The sequence below is a fragment of the Vigna radiata genome, chromosome 10 (genome assembly GCF_000741045.1).
Source record: "Vigna radiata var. radiata cultivar VC1973A chromosome 10, Vradiata_ver6, whole genome shotgun sequence".
In the NCBI taxonomy this organism is placed as follows: domain Eukaryota; kingdom Viridiplantae; phylum Streptophyta; class Magnoliopsida; order Fabales; family Fabaceae; genus Vigna; species Vigna radiata.
The window spans coordinates 11,103,871-11,128,671 of record NC_028360.1 but is presented as its reverse complement, the minus strand read 5'-3'; the positions used below and the strand labels follow the sequence as shown (position 1 = coordinate 11,128,671).

The 24,801-nt window shown below is 33.5% G+C and overlaps 4 protein-coding genes across 5 annotated transcripts; all 4 read right to left on the bottom strand.

The window, feature by feature from the left end:
- Positions 1-1,100: 1,100 nt before the first annotated feature.
- LOC106775138 (splicing regulatory glutamine/lysine-rich protein 1) lies at positions 1,101-3,434 on the bottom strand. 2 transcript variants are annotated; one of them, XM_014662203.2, is made up of 6 exons: positions 3,115-3,434; positions 2,373-2,451; positions 2,237-2,299; positions 1,727-1,771; positions 1,585-1,641; positions 1,101-1,491 (listed from the first exon to the last, which is right to left on the bottom strand). In XM_014662203.2, the coding sequence occupies exons 1-6, from the start codon at positions 3,339-3,341 to the stop codon at positions 1,399-1,401; spliced, it is 564 nt and encodes a 187-aa protein (XP_014517689.1). In that variant the 5' UTR covers positions 3,342-3,434; the 3' UTR covers positions 1,101-1,398. The 2 variants fall into 2 exon arrangements, 1 of the variants encoding a protein (XP_014517689.1); XR_002669904.1 differs by having other exon boundaries at positions 1,450-1,491; positions 1,727-1,916.
- A 5,562-nt stretch (positions 3,435-8,996) lies between these two features.
- On the bottom strand, positions 8,997-11,281 carry LOC106774817 (probable pectinesterase/pectinesterase inhibitor 21). The gene is made up of 3 exons (XM_014661850.2): positions 11,203-11,281; positions 10,010-11,094; positions 8,997-9,914 (listed from the first exon to the last, which is right to left on the bottom strand). Exons 2-3 carry the CDS (start codon positions 11,046-11,048, stop codon positions 9,202-9,204), a joined length of 1,752 nt encoding a protein of 583 aa, XP_014517336.1. The 5' UTR covers positions 11,049-11,094; positions 11,203-11,281; the 3' UTR covers positions 8,997-9,201.
- A 3,481-nt stretch (positions 11,282-14,762) lies between these two features.
- On the bottom strand, positions 14,763-17,349 carry LOC106774816 (pectinesterase-like). Its single transcript, XM_014661849.2, has 2 exons — positions 16,407-17,349; positions 14,763-15,633 (listed from the first exon to the last, which is right to left on the bottom strand). The coding sequence occupies exons 1-2, from the start codon at positions 17,341-17,343 to the stop codon at positions 14,936-14,938; spliced, it is 1,635 nt and encodes a 544-aa protein (XP_014517335.1). The 5' UTR covers positions 17,344-17,349; the 3' UTR covers positions 14,763-14,935.
- Positions 17,350-22,209: 4,860 nt separating this feature from the next.
- Positions 22,210-24,274, bottom strand: LOC106775057 (putative pectinesterase/pectinesterase inhibitor 22). The gene is made up of 2 exons (XM_014662093.2): positions 23,259-24,274; positions 22,210-23,166 (listed from the first exon to the last, which is right to left on the bottom strand). Exons 1-2 carry the CDS (start codon positions 24,208-24,210, stop codon positions 22,496-22,498), a joined length of 1,623 nt encoding a protein of 540 aa, XP_014517579.1. The 5' UTR covers positions 24,211-24,274; the 3' UTR covers positions 22,210-22,495.
- Positions 24,275-24,801: the final 527 nt, after the last annotated feature.

Genomic DNA, 24,801 nt, shown 5'->3' with positions numbered 1-24,801 from the left:
TAGTATACACTACTCACTATGACACCATTCATTACTATTAGTGTAACATCACTACTAACATACATAGTAAGGATTGGAAGAATGTCTTCTTGCTTTATTCTATAGGTGATGTTACATACAAATTTGTATTTGTCACATTCTCTAGTTTTTTAGGTTTTTATTTTTGATAACTTTAATTTATAATTTTGATTAGTTTTGTACAAATTTGAAAATGAGTTATGAATATATAAAATGTCAAAATTGAAATACAATTTACTTTTTTTCACCTTTGATAAAATTGCAAAAATGAATAATTTATTAAGAAAGAAAAACAAAAAATTGACATTTGAAAGTATATTTTTGGACAATGTCAATTTCGGACTTCAATTAAAATTTGAAAATGTCAATTTTCAAAATCAATTAACATCTAAAAGTATCAATTTCAAACATTAAGTAACATTTAAAAATGTCAAAAAAAACCTTTTTCTATTAATGATGTCTAAATAACACTGGCATGGAATCAAGTGGCTTCATGTTTAGATTTCTAGGCATGTAAGAGACACGGAGGGTAACATAGGCTTTGATTCTGTCGGAACGAAACATAGGTACCATCCTATGATGGCTCCCCAATCATGGGCTACAAGGAAGACTAAACCCACACCAAGTGAGTCTGAGTGTTATGATGTCTACAACTGTGTGAAAGCAAGTATAACTCTATCACTCGCCTTTCTCCCCTATGTGCATGTTGTTGTTCATAGTCATTGTTCTGTATTATGTGTCTTCCATTGCTGTGAAATGTGAATCTCACCTTAGATGTGTTTCAATGGGAAAGGCCGACCAGTCTAATTACCTAAACTAACCCTTCATTCATTTTTTTTATTAATTTAGAATAAATTCAACTTTATAAAAAAATTATTTTAAATTATTAGATATGTTTGAAATGTGAACAAGATTGAATGACACAAACTTATTAATTTAAAAATTATTAGACTGCTGATATTAAAAATAAAAGAGATTGATCCATTCAAAGAAGACAAGAGATGCCACAAGGAATTATAATGCTACTTAGAAATGACATGAATAAAAGGCAATGAAAAAGAACTGAACCTAGGATATTTAGGTTGATTCAATTCGATCCAAACCTATTCTAAGAACGCTCATTGGGGAAAAACAAAGAGGGGAACAAATTTCAATAATTCAGTCATATGTGCCCAAAACAAATAAACAATACAAGAAAAAACTATGTTGCCAAATAGCACAATGATTCTCCAATCTCAAAATACCATACATGTATGGAATATGCTGGGTCGAAAACCCCTCATCTGAACGGCAACCATACATGTATCTCAATGGTAAGCACAATATAAAGATATAACCCATGTAAGTAAATTTGGTTCTTTGCAGATTTGCTTGTACCCACTAATCAAAACTAGCGTTTAAAAAGTTCAGCAGTTCATTTCTCTTGCTTTCGGCCACTTTATCTTCCTTCGATTTTTCGAGTTTCAGAAGAATCTACAAAAAAAATAAAAGTATAAAATAAAATCTAGATTGCTACTGCCAATAACAGCATCAAATCAAAGGTACAATCAAATAACACATCCCTACCTTCTTGCCAGATACAGCACTCCGACGTACACCATCATCCTTGTCACGTCCTAAAAACTGATCCATTACAAGAACGTAGGAAATTAGAAAACATAGACGCAACTAAATGCATTGAAAGTCTGATATAGATTACAATATAAACCTTGGAAAGCTGCACAGGGCTGCTTCTCCTCTCATCATGCTGCTTCTATATAAAGCTCCCATTGCCAGGACAAACCCCACCAAGAAACATCAATCAAGTCGATCAAGCGCCCAAACATTCCACAGATCCCAGCTCCAATTTCAAAGAGCCAATACATAAAATAGGCAGAAAGTATCATGAACATCTTGGACTAAACTGTAGAAAACTTTATGTGTTTGGAAGAAGGTTTGCAACTTTGAAAAAAAATAATAATTTATTGTTTTATTGTATACAAGGATTAATGACATCATATCAGGGTTTTCAAGCTGCAGAAGATGATAGAAACGTAGAAAATTATATGGATGTGTCTTATGTAGATGAATCTTAGATTTATATAAGAACCCAGGGAGAAAAACTTCAGCAATATGAACATAGTCAACATTTCAGGGCAGCTTACTTGAGTTAGAAACTTTAAATATGAAGAAAATCATTCACATGAAAAAAACAAACAACTATGAAAAAGTGACCTACCTCTTTTTCTTTATGCTTCTGCCGCTTATGATGGTGGCTTTTACTTCTATCCTTTTCCTTATTCTAAATGAAGGGAAGGCGTGAGGTAAATGGCCAAGAATAAAATCGAATAATAACTGTATTACTAACAATTCACCTTCTTTGGCCTGTCACTCCTTTTGTGCCTCTTTGAACGGTGAGATGCTTCACGCTCACTATCAGAAGAACTCTCACTTCTGAAGTAATAAAGAGAACAAAAAGAGTTATGGCAAAGCCAGATTAATCTGTTCATTACTCTTCTGTTGCTTTGAAATCCATAACTCGTATAAATAATACAGGCACGCTGAAGTAACTTCTTATGCAATATGCAAAAGGATTGGAGTCTTGTCAAACAACTTACCAACCACAAACGTTATGAACAAATCATGTTTCGAAATTCACAGTCAATAGCAAGTGTCCTCAAATCTGTTTCTGATAGTCATAATGGTAACCCCATTATACATAATAATAACGTCATAAGAGATCTTAATGTTGGAACAGGAACATTTATCTCAATCCCCAATTTGAAAAAAATCAATTACGCTTAATAATCATCCCGGGACAGAGAGAATATTTGAATAAACTACTTATATTACAAGTGTGCGATTCCCTTCCCATGGTTGGAAATAGATAATAACATTTTCTCTGATTATAATCGATGCTTATGAAATTAGGCTATTTTAACCAATATTTAAGACATATATCTCAAAAAGGATTAAGAACTTAAACGCTATCAGAATTGAGAGTCTGTAAATTTTATTTGTATCGGAACAACCATCGAAACACAGCATGTACATAAAAATAACAACATGAGATAAAATAATCAAAAGGCGTAGGTTATGCGAGGGTTAGATGGGAACCTAGAGTAATCGGAGACAGAAGATGATGAATGAGAATCGGAATCGGAATCGGAATTGGAAGAGTGGTGGTGATGCCTACGACGCCGTTTACCGCGGGACTGAGACTTGGTCTTCTTTCGGATCTTGAGGGAGTCCTTGTCGCGGTCTCGGCGGTGGCGGTGATGACGCCGACGACGGTGAGGAGAGGATACGTCGGAGGAAGAAAGTGAAGAAGAAGAGGCCGCCATAAAAAACTTGCGAGGGTTTGCTTTGGATTGAGTCGACTCACAAGTTTATTTCGATCCTGATCCCTCCTATTCCTCTGTGACTTCCTGATGTTAATTATATCTTGAGTTAACGTTTATTTTCTACTGATTTAAAATTTTGTTCACAATTTTGTAACTTGTAAAAAGAAAAAGTATTGGTATAGTTATTTAATAATCTAAAAAGAAATAAATTTTGTTTGAATAAAAAATGAAAATAGAAAAAAATATATATATGTGTTGAAAACATTTTTTAATAAAATATATGTTAAAAAAAACTACGTAAAATTAAATTTTTATAAGCTTCTGATCAATATGAGAATAATTCTAAAGAATAAAAAAAGTATGTGAAATTAATATATGTTTATATATGTATAATAAAATTTTCAACATTAAAAATATATGTTAATTTATTATTTTATTTTATTTTTAAAATTATCAAATTTTAAAATATGTTAGCTTTTTTGTTCTCTGAAATCCAACCCTTATATTTGTGGAAAACAAAAAATTTCCTAAATAATTACACAATTCAAACGTGTATTCTTTGTATTATCACCTTAAAAATTACGACAGAATTAAAAAAAAAAACTTAATTTTGTTTGCAAATGATATACAATTACTTATTATTTGGTCTAGAGTGTAAAATTAATCAAATAATTTTACTTATTATTTTGAATAATTTTATAAAAGATTTTATAGATTAGTTGTAAAACAATTAATATAAGAAGTTTTAGATTCGTTCTTTATACAATCGATATATTGTGAATTCAACCTTTTGTCCGTATGGGTAATGTTGATATTTATCAATTTTAGTATCATCCATATTTAAATTCCATCAATTTTAGTAAGACAATAATATCTTTAGGATATTAATAACTGACTCGTATCATACAACATATCTTCAACTATCATTCAACAAACCATGATTTCATTATTTTGGAATTAAAGTGGGTAACAAACGTGCTCCTTTCAAATAGTTCATGGACTTTATTAAGTTTATTATTATATGACCATAGCTCTTGTTTTCATTATTGTTTGAGTTCATTTTTTTAATAGTATTTGATTTAGTTGATGATTAAGATTTTGTTAATTATTGGCCCATGAAGAAAACTATAAATATGAGTCAAACGTAAGAGGTAGGTGGAGACATTGAATGCACATTTACTTCACTCTCTCTATCTCTACCTTCTTATCTTACCATTGATACTGACTTGAGCGTCGGAGTGCCATTAGCAGGTATCCGACGGGATCCAACTGAAGTGGAACATTCGTCAAAAGGAAGCCTAACGAGGAAAGTCGGAGACCGGACGGTTTACAGCAAAAAATTGTGCAGGAAGATTTGGAGACATTCCCAACCGAAACAGTTAAGATAACACTTGTTTATAATTTTGGTGATAACTTAAGTTGAAGTTTTAGTTGCTTAATTTCATAAGTTGTGGTAATGTAATAAACTAAATTACCCAAACAAGATTAAATTTAGTAACATGGTATAAATATAGTGAACCAATAATAGTATCCATGTTAATGACTGGTCTCTTTTAAGACAAGACTCTTGAACTTTTTGTTGAAGTTGGATGCAATACGATGAATGCAATAGATTGAGTGCATATCACCTGCTTTCCATCTAACTTTTTCATATTGTAATGCTTATAATGTGATCATTTCCATGTCAGTTATCATGCATATATTAGATTGAGGTGTGACATATTGTTGTAACAAATAGAAAAATCATATAAATGTTTCATTTGTCTTACCTTCAACAATTGCAAACGTTAAAACTAAAGGATATACATTTCAGTTGTCGTCTTGAACAATTGCACTCAACAAGATTTCATGATATTTGTCAATCAAGAAGTCATCAACTTAAATAATCGACTTGCAATAATCAAATTCGTCAATTGACGATTTGAAAGAATAAAAAATTGTTTCATTATGTAACACGGGGCCTATCAAACAACTTTAATTCTAAAAAAAGCAAGCTACCATTTTTCTAACTTTAAGTACACAAAAACATTTCAGAGAAAAAAAAGACTAGTAAAAATGATAGTATAACGCCTAAATACGCGAATAGTTACAAAAGAAGTAAGTAAAATGGGAGTTTTGGAAGATCATACGAGAAGAAAAGAAGTTTTGAATGATTGCGGAGGAGAATTTGTTATAAATTATAAGGAGTTGTTTTTTCTAGAAAGGGAATGTAACATCCTAATCAATATAGTCTTCAACTATACTTAAGAGTTTTTACCTTTATAATAAAATAGAACAAAGAACAAAGAACTTCAAGACCGAATGGTTTTACTCTAGAGGAAATTGCATTCTCTTTCCAGCGTATGCTCCAACGTACCTTTAGCACCCTCTGCTCACACCCACAGAGTGATCATTGTAGTGACAAGGACGACCGAACGGACAACATGACAAGACAGGAAAACAAGCTAGTGTAATTTAATTAATTATGTTAACATACAATTCCTACAAGCACATAATAAAATTATACATACACATAAACCATACAATATATAATATAACCGACCATATTACACTGACTGTCTGGATTGTATGAATATGTAGCTACGGCCGTTCTTGCACCCGTGGAAAGGTAAACTGAAACACCACGCGAATACCATAGGCTGGAAAACCGCAAGTCCTCACACGGGGTTAGCCCTTCATCCCTCGTTATACCTGGAAAACCGCAAACTACACATGAGTTTAGTCCGTTAGCTGGAACACCAAGCTAACGCGACTAGGCCTCCTGCTATTCCCACCACATGTGTCACCATTCTCTACTTAAGACTCGATGACCATTGGAATGTTAGGATGAACGCCAGCTTAGCATAACCACATTCATACTTTACCATTCAAAAACCAACCATGAGACATTCCGCCTTGGAATTCTCTTCAATATCCATCTTACAATTATCCTTTCGTACTTTCACATCTCATTAGAATTATCACAACATACTTTTATACCATCATACTTCATCATTCATAACATCTTTAAGTAAAGTCATACAAACAGTAAAACCACTCCCACCTTTGAACAAGACTAAGAAGAAGAGATTACAGAATCTTTATACAATACCGAACGGAAGAAGACTCCCTATATATGAATATGACTGAACGATAATTTAAAAGTAAGATTCACACATGAGCCGAGAACTTGGACCTTAGACCGAACACTTCTTGACTTAGGTCGAACTCCATGAACTTGGCCAAACGCTTATTGGTTTAGGCCAAACACTGTGAGTTTAAGCCGAACACTACTGGCTTAGACCGAACGCCATTAGAACCGAATACAACCACAAGACTGATTACTACGAATAGAACGAGTGCCAGTACAAAACTGAACACTCTTTAAGAAATCAAGTGCCAGTACAAGGCCAAACACTCTTTAAGAGACAGGGTGCCAGTACATGACTGAGCACTACCAAGACCGAGTGTTTGTCCATGACCGAGCACCATCAATACAGTACAAAACCGAGTACTATCAAGACAGTACATGATCGAATACTATCAAGGTAACACATGACCAAGAACTATATTCAATTGAATAATGGAACAAGACCGATCGATCATTAACTGAGCACCCAAGCAAAATTTAGTTAAGACTGAGCACCCAAGCAGGCCGAACGGTCAATGAAAGACCTTCAGAGAATTGCATAATTCTGCATAACGACTGTAGAATTAAGATCAACACCAACCTTAACAATTTTACTACATTCTTCCAACTTCTAATCCTCCAAACTTATTACACATAATCTTATACACTTCCCTAAGATCCTCTAAACATTCCTTACCTTAATTAAAGAGTTTCATTCACAGATTTGAGAGTCAATTTTGCATAATCATGAACTCAATGACCGAGAACCAGATTTATTAATTTTGGTATATTTCTGAATGGCTTAAGGATTCTAACACTTTTCTAAATGACTTTTCCAGATTGCTTAAACAAACTCAACCTAAACTGAACAAAAATCCCCCATTTTCACTATCACACTTCCTTCCAATTTCACTCGATCACTGACCCAAAATCATGCAAAAACACAATCATCATACACACAACATCAATATTCCATACCAACATTATCGAACAATAAATCATTCAATTTCACAGACATGCAACATCATCAACCATATATTCATACATCAAAACAAATTAATTAAATTAGCTAGCTTCCCTTACCTCGAATAAACCGGACAATCTCTTTACTTCCCAGTATTGCCTAACCCGTAAGTTACTTTTAAGGCAGCCTACCAATTTCTGATCGGTGAAAAGGGACCAACCAGAGGATCAAAGACAGAAAACATATTTAAAAAAGTAGTAGATGAACACATGCAAGTCGAATAGTGCTTGCATATAACAGAAATTGCAGAAACTCTAAGGAACGAAGGAGTTGATCTTACCCACTCCACAGCAACAACTTGGTAGGTGAAAAGAGAAGTTCTTGTCAACAGGAAAGTTCAGGCACGACCTGATTGATGATCAGAAGAAGAGAAATGTGAGAATTTGTAGAGAGAGAAGATGGAGGTTCTGAAGAGAAGGAGGAGAAATGTAGTTTCAGAAAATTGGAGAAGAAGATTACATGAAGAGAAGTGGCATCAGTTTTGAAAATCTCATCTTAATTACCACTGTCAAAAACCGACCAATCCACTCCCATGCCGCCACCTATCTTTCACTTTTTGAGTCTCACATTCTCTACTTTGACACGTGGATCCCACTAAGCTAAAGAACATGTAAGAAATTTAATTTTAATGAATTAAAATCACTCTAACCTTAATTAATTATACCTCAGGAGTTGAGGTTTAAATCCAATAGTGACTAGGTCAATAAAATGTTGTTTATTTAAGAGTAAACAAAATGATGAGTATGTAACATTTGTATTATATGGACAACATCTAAAAAATTTATTATTTTTTTCTTTGATCCAATAGAAACATGAGATTCTTTCCTATTTTTATCTCCTTTATTCCACATATCTGTTGTTAAAAATTTCTCACTGAAGTTGAACTGTATTCATCCATGTTAAAGTAGATTTGATAGATAAACTAATGCTATTGAAGTTGAAAGTTTATGCTAAGAATGGTGTAGTGTATGTAACAAAGAAAGAAGATAAAAATGGAGGTAGGAATTTTAAGCCGGTTGACCACAACTTTTTTTTCCATCAAACGTACTGTTGAAAAAGAATTATTTAACACAAAAAATATCCATTTGAAAACTTATTATAAAAGTAAAATAATCATAAAAAATATGAATTTTTGTATTTGTACAAAAATAAAATTGAAATGGTAAATGATATATAGCATTAAATGTGTATACAAACTTTTTAAGTGTAAAAATATAATTGTACCTTACTGATTTGTAATAGAAAATTTTCAGACATACATTTTTGTTATGTATTATCTGTATAAATAACCAAATTAAATAATTTAATGTTTTTTTTTTCTAGATTGTATTTTGTCATATATACGAGCGCTTATAAATAATTTTACATTATTCTTTTACATAGGAGGTAGAATAATGTATAGTTTTTTTTTTTTCTTAATAGACTTTTTTATAAAGTTGAATGTTGTTTGATTAAGGATATATAGTTTAAGGTTGGATGAGGTGGGAAGTTAGAAAGAAATATAAAGTAGAGGAGGCAAAAGTAACTGGGAATCTAATTAATTAATTAATTACGCACCCTACAAGCACAGAGAACTGTAGGAAAATCCCAGTTCATACAGACTTGCATATGAGAGGAATTAATGAATGGAAGAATAAAAAGAAGATTAAAGTGATAGGCGATGAATTGGCGATTTAATTTGGCAACACGTACTTCTCTCCCAAAAAAAAAATAAAAAATAAAAGTGATCAGTGAGTGGCGGAGGGCAGGCCAGAATCGTAAGGAACCCTTGTGACCCTAATCCAGTCATCTCCATGGAAGAACGGTGATGGCAAGAATGTTGTTGCCACGTCCTTCGTCAGGGACTTGATTCCTTCCCATTTCACGCGCTTCGATATGTCTGCACCAGGGCCATGGTTGTTTATCTCAGCGTAGAAACATGTGTCCATTCCGCTTAAACCTTCCAATGTCTGCCATGGCATGTAGCCGTCGGCTGTGATCAAGTCATCGATGAATGAATCCATGAAGATGGTCCTTGAGAAATTCTTCCATGGACGAGCCAAGTACGCCTTGTTGTCGAACCTAACTGGGTAATACAACGGGTCTGACACAATCGATCCTCCATGGATCACCAGACCCGATGGCTGGTTGCTCTCCTTTCTACCTTGTGCTGTCACAATGCATTGCTGGTTTTCCAATGGCTTTCGGACAACGAATGTGCAGTTCTGGAGCACAGCCACTGCATCGCCGAAAACAAAGTCTATGGTACCAGTAATGGTGCAATCGCGGTAGAATTGACGCATGGCGTGGGCGTAAAGAGTGTCTTGATACCCATCCATTCGGCACTTGTAGAAGATGGACCTGTCAGATTGAACCCTCAATGCCACGGCTTGATGTTTTTCAGCGCCGGCTGTGTTTTCAAATCCCATACCTATGGCGACGAAGAAATCTCCAATAATGGCTGCAATCATTTTTAAATATTTTCATCAGTTTTCTGCTACTATATTTATAAGAGATTTTTAACATAATTAACAGAATGGAATGAAAGGGACGTACCAGCACTGGCGGTTTTGTAGGTTCCCACACCATCGATGAAGTTTTTGCTGCCTGTGATCCTCGACTTCCTTCCACCATCACCGATAAAGACGACATGGGTCATATTCCTGGAAACTTCCACGTACTCGTCGTAAACGCCCTCCTTGATGTAGATGATAAAAGGCCTTAGGTTTTTCATGGGCACGTGCTTCAAGGCTTCGTTGATGGTGGTGAAATTTCCACTGCCATCCTGGGCAACCACTACATGGGCCATTTGTTTGCGTCCAGTCATATGCAAGAGTCTGCGAAGGCCAACGCGGTTCTCAACCCAATCGGGAACGTCAAAGTCGTCGTTTTCGTTGCCAAAAACGGGCAAATCGTCAGCGGCCTTCAAGAGGCGGCGGCCAGACTTGGGGACGTGCATCTCGGAGAAAGTCTTCGACAGCTCGGAGATGATAGCGAGGCCGTTGCTGGTCATGTGCATGGCGGTTTGCAAGAGCTCCTGCATCTTCTTGCCAGCGTCAGTGGTGGTGTTGTCGAACGCGTCAAGGCACGATTCCTGGTACGTGACGGCGCCGCTGAGCCACACCTTGAGACTGGTGAGGATGCGATCGATGTTGTTGAGGTCGAACTTGCTGAACCTCTGGAGGGAGCGATTGAACTCTTCGATGGAGTGGTTCATGAGTTGCTTGCAAGTGTCGAGGGCCTCCTTGGTTCTGGGATCGCTCTCGACGTCCTGCATGAGCTTGGTTTGCCCTAGCCCCTCGCTGATTCTGGCGATGGTGACGTTGAAGGCGACTTTTATGAGTTCCCTGGGATCAGTGATGTTGCCGGCGTTTGCATTGAGATTGTCCTCGCATTCTTTCTGGTACTCCGTGGGTGCGCAAAGGGTTTTCACCGCTTTCATGGTGGAAGCTACGTGTGATTTTGTTTCTTCATTTTCAGCATCCTTTTCTCCCTTGTTGTTCAGGCTCACGCTAACCGTAACGGCTACCACCATAGCCACCAGCAAGAAGGTAGAAACGCCAATGATGACGAGTCTCTGATTCTGTCCCCCCATCGTTTTTTTTTTCTTTTTTATAAAGCAGCTCCTAGTTCACACCAACCTGCAAAAAAAAATTGAAAAATAAATAAACATTTTGTAAACAACATATTATATTTTCTGGATTGAATAGTTTGCAAATTGATTGAAGAACATAAAGAATTATACGTACGAGGTACTAAAAGGAGCCGCCAAATGGAAAAGTCTTGGCGATGCTCCGATTGCCCTCTGGAGAGTGCGGTGTGTTGCGATTATGGATTGGGAATGCGTGCTTATTTATATGTTTTTGATGGAGCAACAAAATCTGAGTTAGTTATGACACTGCAAAAACGTGAGGCTGGGAGTTAAAAGCTACCTTTTTTTTCTGCTAAATTAGAAAGGGGGAGCGGGTGAAGGGCCTTATCAAGCGGTAATTAATTCACCTCTTTTAGTCATAATTTCTCCCTCCATTCGATTCACTTTACTTTCATTTCAATATCATTTAAATTAATGTAATGAACCATGACCATTTAAATGGAGCAAGATTTCTCAATTTTCTTCTCTTTATCCAACACCTAATAAAAGTTATTTTTCTATTTTTTATTTAATTCTTCTTAAATTATTTTATATTTAAAAATAAAAGTATAATCTTATTAGTGTTGAGTAAAGGTAACATGAATGTGATAACTATAGAATTCCATTGAATATAGGGAATTGGTTACACAATGGTTGTCTAGAAATATAGCTGTAAAACCATATCCAAACTCAGTTTGATTCACTAAGTATTAAGTTTAAAAAAAATTAAAATTTTGATATAGATTAAATTTTAGTTCCATTTATTAAAAATCCAACTTCCTCAAATTAAATTTATAATAAGTCAAATTAGTTCATCAATCTACTTAATTTTTTTAAATTATATTATTATATTACAAAATTTGTTATTTTTTTTATTATAAACTCACAAGTTGGTTCATCAATCCATTCAATTTATTATTTTTAAGTTATATTATTAACATTATTTGGATTTAACATTATTTAAAATATTAGTTTCTTTAAATAGCGGTTTAATGTCAATATATCTCTATTTTCGTCTAGAATTTCAAATAGGTTCTTGCTTTTTTAGCGTCTCAATTGGATTTTTATTTTTGTTAATTTGATGCAAATAAATCCTTTTCGTCAATTTTATCAAATGGCGTTAATGAGTGTGTGACATGGCCTGGTTACACTACAGTTTTAATAAACTTGTCAATAAGAACGTATATGAATTCGATTTTTTAAAATTTAGAATTAAAGAATTAAGTAAATATATTATACTTTGTGCTGAAATTAATCAAAGAAAGGGCAAAGTTGGGAAATGGTATTATTCTTTTTGCTGAAAGCTCCATTGTCTCTGCAATTGGGATTGAGTATCAAACCCTACCTGCAAGAGAAAACCCAATCACGATTGAGTGCGAGTTCGCCGTTCAGAATGGGAGGACCTTTGCAAGCCAAGCTTCTTCATCCGCCAACCATTGCAGCCAAGCTGCCATCGCACATCACCATCTTCCTCGCTCTACCAGAATTGTGAGTCGTCTTCGCATCTTCACAGAAAACTGCCCCTTCTTCTTCGTCTTCATCAACCTAAAAATCCCAAACAACAAAGAACCAAAACCTCCATTTGAACCTGATGAAGGTTGAAAAACAGTTATTTTCATATGTCAATTTGGACCGAATTACGCCCTTTACTACTTGGAATGAGCCTAGAATCAAGCAAAACTCAATAAATGAGTCTGTAGAGAGTCAAAAGTTGTTCTTAGCGATATTATGCTTGTTTTGCATTGTTTTGTAGCTATTTTGAGAAAGTGAAGAATGGAGTTGAAGATACAAGTCGTAGACTCAAGAAAAGAGCAAAAAAATGAAGATTTGAAGAGTCGACGCACCGCCCGGCGGCACACTTAAACCGCTGGGCGGCCCAGGGCGAGGAGTAGGCATGGCGATTGGCGTTGGGCGTTTCTGAGGGAAACCGCTGGGCGGTGACGATTGCCGCCGGGCGGTTCTGAGGCTTTTGCCAAACCGTCGGGTGACACACTTAAACCGCCGGGCGGTGGTCCGTTGGGCCTGGGCCTGTTTTCTTATGTGCTTCTCGCCTATAAATACCCCCATTGCGAGTTTAGAGTCATTCTTTTGACAGGGGAGAACGGCCAGACCTAATTTTGCTCTCTGGAGATGATCTCTTGGATACTTAGGCTCCTTTTCATCTTTTCTAGGGTTTGATTTTCCATTCTTCTTCCATTTTTCTTCTAGTTTCACCATGTCTATGGTGAACTAAACCCTATTGTTGTTGGGGGAAACAATGTAATCTTTTGATACTCTCTTTTATTGAAACTCTTGATTATTTATATGGTCTCCATATGTTTTGATTGATAATTGTTGGGTTATCATTTGTGCTTAAGGCCTTTATCGTTTAACTCATTCGGTAACTGATGTTTGTCTTTATTGATATGGGGACGTACAGTAATGNCATGAACTGGTGAGTAATCCCTTGATTTTGCAATACCACCTAGGGATAGGGGTAGGACGATCAATTGCTTTTAACTTCCGTTTATAAGGTTGTATTAATTGCTAGAGGAGGCTAGGGATAACAAGCCAGTAGTTAATATTAGGCTCTTTTCGCCGGGATCGGGTTAAGGGTAGACTAAGAAAGATGCATAACAATTAATTAATCAAACTAATATTCAAGAGGAGTAGGTAAGAGAGAGCGGATTAGATGAAATTGTAAACCCCCAACAACATTCATTCATCCATTGTTTTCTTTTGTCAATTGAATCAATCTATTTTGCATGTTAATATTTTTGTTCTCAAATCAATTTATTAATTTTTATTTTCAAGTCTTATTATTTTAATTCACGTGAACGAGAAAGTCATTTGAGTCTCTTGGGAAGAACGATATTGGGTTTTACCAATTATATTACTTGAACGATTTGGTACGCTTGCCAATTTGTTAATAGAACCCAGATCAACCTGTGAATAAAAAACACACAGAAACCGATTCGCAATGTACGCCCATTCTCGCGAGTTCATCATTGTGCCGCCATTGCCTTTACTTACTCAGGCCACCGCAGCCATCAAACCTACATCCAAGCAAACCTAGAATCACAGAAACGCCCCTTCTCATACACTTCCAAAACCTCATCCATGACACAATCCATAGCCTCAAGAACAAGCACCACGTTCATGTGGAGGCTCCTGGGCTTCACTTGTAGAAGCAAAACGATCAAATCAAGCAGCTTCTCCAAGCTCTGCAGCTCTTCCATCAACGAGTCCTAAAACACAAAATTCCCTCAATTTGATTTTGATTTCCCAATTGCAGAGACAATAGACGTTTCAGCAAAAAGAACAATACAATTTTCTACCTTTGTCCGTTTTTAATTAATTTCAGCCAAAATTATAATATATTTACTTAATTCTTTAATTCTAAATTTTAAAAAATCGAATTCACACACGTTTTTATTGACACGTGTATTAAAATTGCAGTGTCACTAGGTTATGTCACACACTCATTAGCGATGTTTGATTAAATTGACGAAAAGGATTTATTTGCATCAAATTAACAAAAATAAGAACTCAATTAAGACGCCAGAAAAAGCAAAGAACTTATTTAAAATTCTGAACAAAATTAGAGACTTTTTGAGACATTAAATCTTAAATATCACTAATAGTTGCTAAAACACTTAGAGTAAAGGATTCTAAGATGATTTACTGGACGTTGGAAGTTGTATACCACGTTGAAAAAGTCAATCAATTTCATATAACTAAGTTAAACGAGGTGTTTCAAGAAGCAAATAACAAGAAAAATAAAAGTGATAAGATTACAACATCAAGGAGAACAATAAGAAAGAAAAAAAAAATGGAAACAAAACAAAACCAATTTAAGTCTTTTGCATTTGCTAAGGTGTAAGTAAATCAGGAGAGTAAGGTAGTCCTGTTGCAGGCAGCCAGAAACCACCTTGTATGAAATTAGAAACTGTAAACTTAACTGCATCTGTATCATTAATCACATGGTACCCAAGCCAAGTAACCCTATTACTGGTATCAGATCCAGGCCCACGATTATCAAATTCCGCATAATAAAGGGTGTCCAAAGCAAAGTCCCCCGACCAAGCTACCCAACCCAGTGGATCTATCAAACTGTCCATGAAACACTGCATATAAACTGTTTGTGAATATTGCTTCCAGGGTCTTCCTAGGTACGTTTTTGTGGTGCCATTACTTCCGGCCAAGTCACTCGCCCCTGTTATGGTACAATTGTGTATGGAGGTTCCAGTATTTTGGTTCAAGTCAGTCCTACCCTGTGCAGTAATGGCATTGAATTGGTTTTGCATTGGGAGTCTAGGGTAGATGTTACAGTTTTGCAAGACCACTGCTGCATTACCAAATATGAAGTCCACTGTACCATAAATATCACAGTTTCTGTAGAATTGCCGAAGAGAATGGGTGTACAACGTGTCTTGGTACCCTTCAAAGCTACAATTGTAAAATGCAGACAAGTCCGCTCCGCTTCTTAGGGCTACTGCTTGGTGCTTGATTGCTCCTGCTGTGTTGCGAAATGTTATGTTGATTGCCACAAAACCTTGAGCAGTCACGGCTACAGAAATGAAACTTATGCTTACTTATCATTATGAATCACTTTTTTAATCAAACAGGTGGGAAAAATAAAATCTGGTTTTTGAAAAAGTGAAATGCTCCAAATATTAAACGGACATGAAATATGAAATATAAACAAGCATGTTTCCATACATGTATGTATGTTAATGCTTGCATTGTCAATCATCTATATGCATAGACTTGGTTGCGTGTGATCAACATGCAATTACTCAGCCTTTTTTGGAGTCAAATCATTTCGTGCTAAATATAACTTTCCTTCAAAAAAGAACGTATACTAGAAGCGAAAGGAAACAAAGGAAATATATAGTTTATCATCTTTTGTACTATCATAGAAATATATTGAACATGATGTGTTTCCCAAAAACAGATTCCACATGGTTTTGTATTGTCTTTTTTGTATTAACCAGAAAACAGATTCCGTATGGTTTTGTATTTTGATTTAAAAAAGTAAATTTTTTTGTATTTGTAAAGAAAGAGAAATATTCAAAAGTAAAATAGCAAATGTAGGTCAAAATAATACCTTAGAAAATATGTAAGAGTACATTAATGGTATTACTGTATAACTATTAGATTGGTTTGATGTATTTCTTTCTGATCATTTTACAACTTCTAATAACTTTTCATATTGGAAGTCCCTTACCACGAATTGAAACAACCTCGTACTCAAACAGACATGCATGTTACTGAAAGTTTTTAAAATTACAATATTCAATCATTCCAAAATAAGAAAATGAAAGAAGCTTAATCACGTACCGAATGTAGCAGAATTGAAAGTAGTCCAACCATCAACCACGCTGTGATTGCCCGTGATTATGGTCTGGTTAATTCCATCTCCTATCATCATCAGGTACTGCTTCTGTCTGGGAATGGAAACGTACTCTTCATATACTCCACCGACCACATGAATGACGAAAAACCCGTTACTACCCTGTGAGTTATTTGGAGCAGCAGCCACTGCATCATTGATTGTAGTGTAGTTTCCAGAACCGTCTGGGTTCACCACCACGCTTTGGTTAACTACAACGTTGTCTGGACCCAACTGAAGAAGTTTTCTTCCTTTTCTTCTGATTAGGTCGTACAGCTTCTGTTCCCACATGAAGTGATCATTTCTTTCAAGTTTTCTCTCTGTGTTATTCTTGGCTTTCCATCCCCTCTTGAAGATGGCAAGAGATATGCTATAAAGCTTGGTTCCATTGGAAAGATGCGTTAGCAGGTCTTTGTCGGGGTTTGACGTGGTTTCTTGAAGGCTGTTTAAGCAAGTTTTTTGGTTGGTCAGTGTAGCACTAAGCAGAGTGTGAAATTTTTCAGCTTCAGAGCCACCGAGGGCATCAGTGAAATTGATGGTTTTTAGGGTCTTGGACAAAAAACTCTTGTTTAGATCAGCTAGAAGATGACAATCTTGAATGGCAAGGATTGTGGAGTTTGAGAACTTGGATGGCGATTTAAGGTAATGAGAGAGTAATGAGAGAAACTTCTTTGAGGATGACAAGGATTTGTCTACGAAAAAACGACCATATTCGTGTATGTCACCATGGCCATAAGGTGAGTTGGATTCGCAGAATGATGGATATGGTGTGAGGTTGCAAATGGTATCGGAGGAATCCGATGAAGATACAACAAATGCAGAGTTAAAGAAAATGCTTAGAAAGAAGACGAAGAATAAGCCCAAGGATACCTTGTAAATAGCCATGAAGATTACGAGAATGGACAAAAACATATACACTTATATACATTACTTACAAGATGTATTTATTACTGTGAGTCTACTTTGTCATCATATTATATATAATTGTGTATAATATATAAGTAACAATCTCATTATAGTCGGTCCAGCCATTTATATATATATCATTACTGTTGGGACAAGTTACTTTATTAATTATGTATAACTTGAAACATAAACTTTTCTTTGTAGGTGTTTTCCAACAAATTATATTTTTGTAAATATAATTATTTTGTTGTTATATGTTTTAGATTTTATAATTGTTTTTTTAAGTTTAATTAACAACTTATCGTAACTTTCTAAAAATTATTTAGTTTATAATTATTTTTAATAAATATATTTATCTATAATTATTAAGAAAATATTCTTGGTTATTCTGTTTTTAATCTACATAATTTATTATCAATATAACTCATCTTAGTTTCATAACTATTTTTTTAAATTGAATTAATAAACTACAACAAAAGATTATCAAAAATAAAATTATAAAAATTACTTATTTTATGATTATTTTTATAACTATATTTTTTATAAACATAATAATAATTTTTATTTTAATATTTATAATAAAAAGTCATTTTTATGTGTTTCTACTCGTTAATAACTTTTATTATTTTGAATATTATTGTATATATTTATATTACTTTTAGTGTTATATATTTTTAATATATATTTGCCTAAAAAAACCTATTTATTTTTATATATTTTGTTTAAATTGGATACATTATTTCCAATATTTAAATTTTCTATTAAACAAATTTAAAATCATGAGAAAATATAAAACAAATTAATGAACCCAAATACGCTGGAGAATCACTTATTTCGATAATTAGTTGAAAAAATAAAATAACTTTTACATATTTTAAATATATATTAAACAATAAAATCCATGTACACATTTTTCTTATATATAATTATAGATATTGATAATCGTGTAAAACATCTATCAATATTTAAATTAAATTACCTTTTTAAAATAAATAAACGTTTTCAATTAAATTTCTCAATTTTATTTTTCATTTTTTTTAATTTTAAACTATTATGTTTAATATCTAAGTTCTAACATAAGATTTCCTGACAAAGTTTGTTTTTGGTTTAAGTAAAAATTGGGAGTCCTCAAACCATTCCTTTTTAATTACATGCAACTTTTTATGGACATTCAATTACTCTGAATAATTGGATTAACTGCTTGAAAATATTATAAGTATAGATTAATGGTGTCATGATACATTTTTAAATTTATTTGACATAGAATATAAAAATAAAATAGTCATAAAAGAATAAAGTTTTATTTTTTTTTAAGAAAGAATAGAATAAAAAATAAAAAATAATAGTGTCAAATGAATATAAAAAAAAAGTTAGATGCATAAATATAATGAAAGTTTTTCAAATGAATATAAAAAAAGTTAGATGTGAGCTGTCAAAATATGTCACAACCCGTAGGTCAATCTGACTCACCACGGGTTCAGGTCACGTTAGATTTAAAAAAATTGTATTTATTTTACGTGGGTCAGATTTCAAGTGGACTTATTTAAACTCGGCTCATACGAGTTGAACTCGTGGTGGGTACCTATTTTTATTTTATTAAAATTTAAATTTAATTTTATAAAAAAGATATTTATTATGTTTTTTTTTTGCTTAAAAAAATTATTTAAGTTTCCTGTTTTCAAAATTAATTAAAGACCTATGTTAGGAGTAAAAATTTTTTAGATTTGAATTATAAAAATTTGTAATTTTTTTTATTTAAAAAAAATGTAATTAAATGAGTCAGTGAACCAACCTATTTACCCATCAATCCATGGTGAGTCGGACCGGGTTCAAATTTTTCTGACTCGCTAATAAATGAACGAGGTTAGATTGACTCACTAAATTACCAGTGGTGGACCAGGCCAAATTACCCGTTTTGACAGCTCTAATTATTATATATATTCATAATATAGAAATATTAAGGTATTAAATGTTAGTTTATGGGAAGAATTACTATGTTGCTGAATGAATCATTGGATATATAGATATTATGTTACTGAATGTTAGTTTTGCTTAAGATGATGAAAATAAATAAATATATAAAGCCATTAACTTACACATTAAATGAGAGAATATACAGAATAAAAAAATGATTTAATTTTTCTTTTAAATTATTTAAATATGTAAAATTTTAAAAATTACAAAAATAAACAATCGTGAGTTTAATACAACTTTATTGTAAAAAATTTATACAAACTTGAGATAATTTTTAATTAATACGATTTCAATTAAAATTTTAAAAAAATTATAACATACTAAAATTATACGAAGATGACGCAACTTTAATTTATCCTATAATTAATACATTAAAAAAATTATAACACACACTGAATTAATATTAAACTAATACAATATTAAAATTAAACTAAACTAACACAACTTCATTTTAATGAGTAAAAAGCCATATCAAGACATGACTTTCTCAATATCAAACTTACACAACTATTCTAGTTTTATAATTTTCTTAAAATTAACTTGCATCATCATTTTAATGTTCTGTATAGATAATAACTAGCATTATTACTATGCTTAAATAGTATAGTTGAAATTCTATATCATTAATTCATTTATATGTTTGTTGTCACCCAATTACTCTCCATAAATTGTAGTGCTTTATTTTATGTTTAATTGCTGTACAGTATATTTTAAGTTATAATAGTTGTTAATATATTTTACGTAGAATTTAGTGAAACTGGTTTAACAAGAAAAAAAAAATGAAGGCATGGATTGAGGATGAAAAGGCAAGCAAGGTATTATAATTAGAATGAATAGTAGAGGCAAATAAAGTCCAGACAGGATGCTTCTCAATTAAGGATCCTGAGTTTTGCTTATTCATTAAATCAGTGCAAGTCAAAAATTATTAAAATGATTTATTTTAAAATATATTAATAAAGTAAAAAAAAAAATCATCATAAAACAGTATTTGTGCTTTTAATGGTGTAAATAATTTTGTGTAAAGTAAATTTTATTGATTTAATATTAAATTATAATTTGATATGTTTAGATTGCACGATGATAAAAAAAATGGTAAATTATTTATATTTTAGCATGTTTTAATAATATATGTTATGTTATTTAAATCAACTAAAGAAAATATTATAAATGTTAGCTAAAACTTACCTATACTTTCGACAACATTGAAAGAGTTTAATATAAAGGAGATAATTATAACTAATTTATATTAAATTCAATAATTAATTTGTTGAAATTAATTCTTAAATAAGTTAAATTTAGCTTGAAATCAATAGATTAATTTGATATTGAATTCAATAATTAATTAAAGGAAATCGGAGAAATAGTAGGCAATTTTTCAGTATTTTTTTTATGGATACAAACTTCTATACTTAATTTATGTAATCATTTATGTTTGTGAGCATGTTTGTAACGAGTGTCAAATATAATAAAAAAATTTGGCATGTTTTAAATTTTTAATTAAAAAATATAAAATTTAATTATATATTTTCAAGTATGCATTTAAATGAGATTGTTTTATTGAGTGATTTATTTTGGCTGGAAAGTGATTATTCTTAATCAGTCATAATTTTGTGGTTTAACGGATGATTTCTTAGAGTCTTAGAGATGATGCAGATGATTATATTTTTGTAAGGTATGTAATTAATTTTTTTTATGTTTTTTATAAAGAAAATAATTATACTAATAAATTTATTTTGTTTTGTTTTATTTTATTTTTTCTTTTTAATAAATTTTGATTGATGACAAATTCATGATGAATTTTGGAGTGTTAAAATAAATGGCAAAGGATATAAAATTAAAGCTGTATTTAGAAATGGCCTTTAAAAATTGTTTTACAGAATAGATTTTAAAAACAAAAACTCAGGTAAAAACAATTTCAATGTGCATTAACACTTGTAAATATAAGTGTCTCGTCCTTAGCATGCTTTAACCACTCAGCCAAAACAGTGCCTTGACTTAAGCGTACAATTGTATACTATTAAACACAAAGAAAGAACAAAATCCTGATTAAATCATGTCTAGATCTTTTCTTGATAACCTATATACAGATAAAAGATCAGCAAATAAAATATAAGTAAATAATATTCAAAATAAAAGGTTAGTTATTACTTTAAACTAAATTGTCTTACATTATGTTAAATATCAAAGTATTTTTACATATAATTTTCATAATTCAAATATTATGTTAAAAGTTTTATATTGACTAAAGGTAAAATTAAATTATAATATATAACTAAATATAAATTTTATTTTTTTAAATCAATTTTATAATATTAAATTAGATTTAAAATACACTTCTATTCTTTTTACCTGTTAGCTTTATATCATTCTTGAAATTTAATAATTTTATGCAATCTTGTAAAAACTTTTTAAGAGGAGAAGATTGAACACTTTTTAAAGGAAAATGATACCATTTTTTTTACATTATTTTGACACTGTACACGTGTCAAAATATGATTGGACGGTTTCAAATTAAAAAAAAAAAACTTTGATTTTTCTCTTCTAAATATGTCGTTTTTTTTAATTTGAAATCGTTCCAATCACATTTTGACACGTGTACAGGATTAAAATAGTGTAAAAAAATAGTGTGAAAATATCATTTTTCCTTTTTAAAAGATGATTACACGTGACTAATTTGGTAAACGAATAAACGACACTTTGCCTCACCTTAAAGTGAGCAAGTTGAACCTGCATGCCAATGCAATGCACCTTAACTATCTGTCTTTTATAAATTACGTGTTTCCCACGTGAACCCTAATTAATCGCTACGAAAGGATATTGTAAAAAGCTAATAATGCTCCATAAAAAAAAAAAAAAAAACTAACCATGCTCAACAAGGCACGATTGCTTTAATTTATAATCAATGTCACAGCATATTAATCATAGCATAGAAAAATTATGAGAGGAAATTATACAATAAAAGTATAACAAACCACCAAACCTAATCCCAAATTACATATTACATATTACACAAGCTTAATTCCTAAACACCCACCTACGTAAAAAAATTATTCCTCTTCCATCAATCAGAGTAAATGGTGCAGCTATTTATCTGAAAAATGGACGATATCATAAACTTATTTCTTTTTCATCTACAAATAATAGTAATGAAATGATCTCAATTGGTGAGACCTGCTGTGAACTTGACACCTGTCCTTGGCAGCCACGTGTCACCATTAATGAACCTCTGAACGGTGAAAAAACTAGCGGTGGAGGCATCCTTAATTACATGATAACCGGGCCATCTCACCCGGCCCACCACCGATGCACCGGGCCCATAATTTCTGTACTCACCGTACCACAAAGTGTTGAGGGCAAAGTTTCCGAGCCACTCAAGCCAGCCTCGGGGCTGGACAAGCCCACTCATGTAAGTGTTAATGTAAACCGTCCTGGAGTATTGTTTCCACGGCCGGCCCAAGTAGGTGGGCTGGGTGGCGAGAATATAGCTGTCCTGGATGGTGAAGCCCGTGCTCTGGTGTGGGCTTTTTCTGCCTTGCGCCGTGATGGTAACCTTCTGCAAGGGAAGTGGGACCCTGGTGTATATTTTGCAGTTTTGCAGTACTGCAGCACCGTTGCCGAAAATGAAGTCTATGGTGCCATAGATTTCGCACTCACGGTAGAACTGTCGTAGGGAGTGAGCGTAGAGCGTGTCTTGGTGCCCTTCCATACTGCACCTGTAGAAGGCTGATTGGTCTGAATCCACACGCAGCGCCACCGCTTGATGGTTCACCGGCCCTGCTGTGTTCCGGAACGACATGTCCCTTGCAATGAAACCCTTCCCAGACACAGCTACACAATCAATTGCAACTTTTGTTTCAGTTATTTTCCATGAACATGAAAACATCTTACAATGGTAGTTATTTAGTTAGTTAGTTACTTACCAAGCGTGGCCGTTCGAAAGGTGGTCCATCCCTGCATGAAATTCCGGTTGCTGGTGATAATGGTTTGACCTATACCATCTCCGACGAGCATGATGTTGGTCATCTTCTTCTTCATGTCAATATTCTCCTTGTAAAGTCCTTTTTTCACGTAAATAATATACCTTCTTTCACTGTGACTGGGAGCTGCATTGACAGCTTCGGCGATGGAGCGATAGTGACCACTCCCATCCAAAGCAACAACTGCATCCGCATGAACACCATGTGGCTTGGCTCTGAGCAACTCTTGATCACCCTCAGTCATCCATTCAGGAAACTCCGAGGTTCCATCAGATTCCGCAGTAGTAGCGTTTCTCGGAGGCTTAAATGGTAAGGTATGCAACTGAGTGTACAGGGACAAAACATTGCTGATGAGTTGTGTGACTTGTGTCAAGCTTCCACTGATGTAGCTCTCGAGGCGTCTGTCTGTACCTTCAAAGCCTTCAAGGCACGTGTCTTGGTTACTCAGTGCAGCACTAAGCCAGGCTTCAAGGTTTCCCTCGTATTGCACGTTGTTATCTCCTGCGCGAATCCTCCTCATCTCTCCCAAGGACCATGCGAGCTCAGAAACCGAGAAATCCAAGAGCTCCTTGCAATCTTCTATGGCTTGTTGCTCGCGGTAGCTGACGGAGAATGTGGTGATCTTTGTGATGTTGTCAATGGCCACTATTGCTTCGTTGAGTGTGGCCTTCAGTGCTGCACTCATCACCGAAGTGGGGCTTGGAGGGCCTATTTTAGTGAGCTCGTTGTGGATGTTTGTGAGGCAGGAGTTTTGGTTTTCAATATCCATGCATGCTTGTGCAATCAATGCTTGCATGTCTTGGGTTTGGATTTCTGAGGGAATGCCTTCATATGAGAGAGCCTCAAAGGAGGGTAAAAGCACCAGAATGAAAAGGAAACTTAGCATGGCCATCATCGTTTGGAGATTATAATGTGACAGAACTAACTATAAAGACATAGCAACCATGCTCTTCCGGTCTTTCCAAGAACCTTTTATTTATACGCAGAAAATGTAGCAGTCAGAATCTTTGTTTGAGTTTTAACATTGTTGCTTTATGCTTTTTCTATGAACAAAGTCCCAAGTTATTCTAATGCTTTCTTTTGTTGGAGGCATGGCATGATATTCTATGCTTCGAGCCTGACGAGATGATCCTCACTTTCTCAGCTGTGAGGTGAAAACAAAATTGTTTCTCACACATTTGATGACTGATGAACAAAGTATAGTTATACTATGAAGAATGAATCTCTTAAGTGACATAAAACAACAGTGTTCATCTATATATATATATATATATATATATATATATATATATATATATATATATATATATATATATATATATATATATATATACACTGTGACTTGATGAATACAAAATAGGGATAGCCAACCTATGAATGCCAAAACCACTCAAGCAAAAGTAGTATTCTTTGCTTCTTAGTAATTGAAAGCTCGAGTTAAACCATGTTCAAATTGCTTTCCATGGCCTTGCGTTCATTTTTACAA

Excerpts from the sequence above, each read along its gene's own strand:
- LOC106774817 (XM_014661850.2), bottom strand. The coding sequence starts at position 11,048 with ATGGGGGGACAGAATCAGAGACTCGTCATCATTGGCGTTTCTACCTTC. Across the intron at positions 9,915-10,009 it reads CTACAAAACCGCCAGTGCTG|CCATTATTGGAGATTTCTTC; the intron begins GTACGTCCCTTT and ends AAATGATTGCAG.
- LOC106775057 (XM_014662093.2), bottom strand. The coding sequence starts at position 24,210 with ATGATGGCCATGCTAAGTTTCCTTTTCATTCTGGTGCTTTTACCCTCC. Across the intron at positions 23,167-23,258 it reads CTTTCGAACGGCCACGCTTG|CTGTGTCTGGGAAGGGTTTC; the intron begins GTAAGTAACTAA and ends TTGATTGTGTAG.
- LOC106774816 (XM_014661849.2), bottom strand. The coding sequence starts at position 17,343 with ATGGCTATTTACAAGGTATCCTTGGGCTTATTCTTCGTCTTCTTTCTA. Across the intron at positions 15,634-16,406 it reads TTTCAATTCTGCTACATTCG|CCGTGACTGCTCAAGGTTTT; the intron begins GTACGTGATTAA and ends TCATTTCTGTAG.
- LOC106775138 (XM_014662203.2), bottom strand. The coding sequence starts at position 3,341 with ATGGCGGCCTCTTCTTCTTCACTTTCTTCCTCCGACGTATCCTCTCCT. Across the intron at positions 2,300-2,372 it reads GGAGTGACAGGCCAAAGAAG|AATAAGGAAAAGGATAGAAG; the intron begins GTGAATTGTTAG and ends CCCTTCATTTAG. Across the intron at positions 1,772-2,236 it reads AGAAGCATAAAGAAAAAGAG|AAGCAGCATGATGAGAGGAG; the intron begins GTAGGTCACTTT and ends AGCTTTATATAG.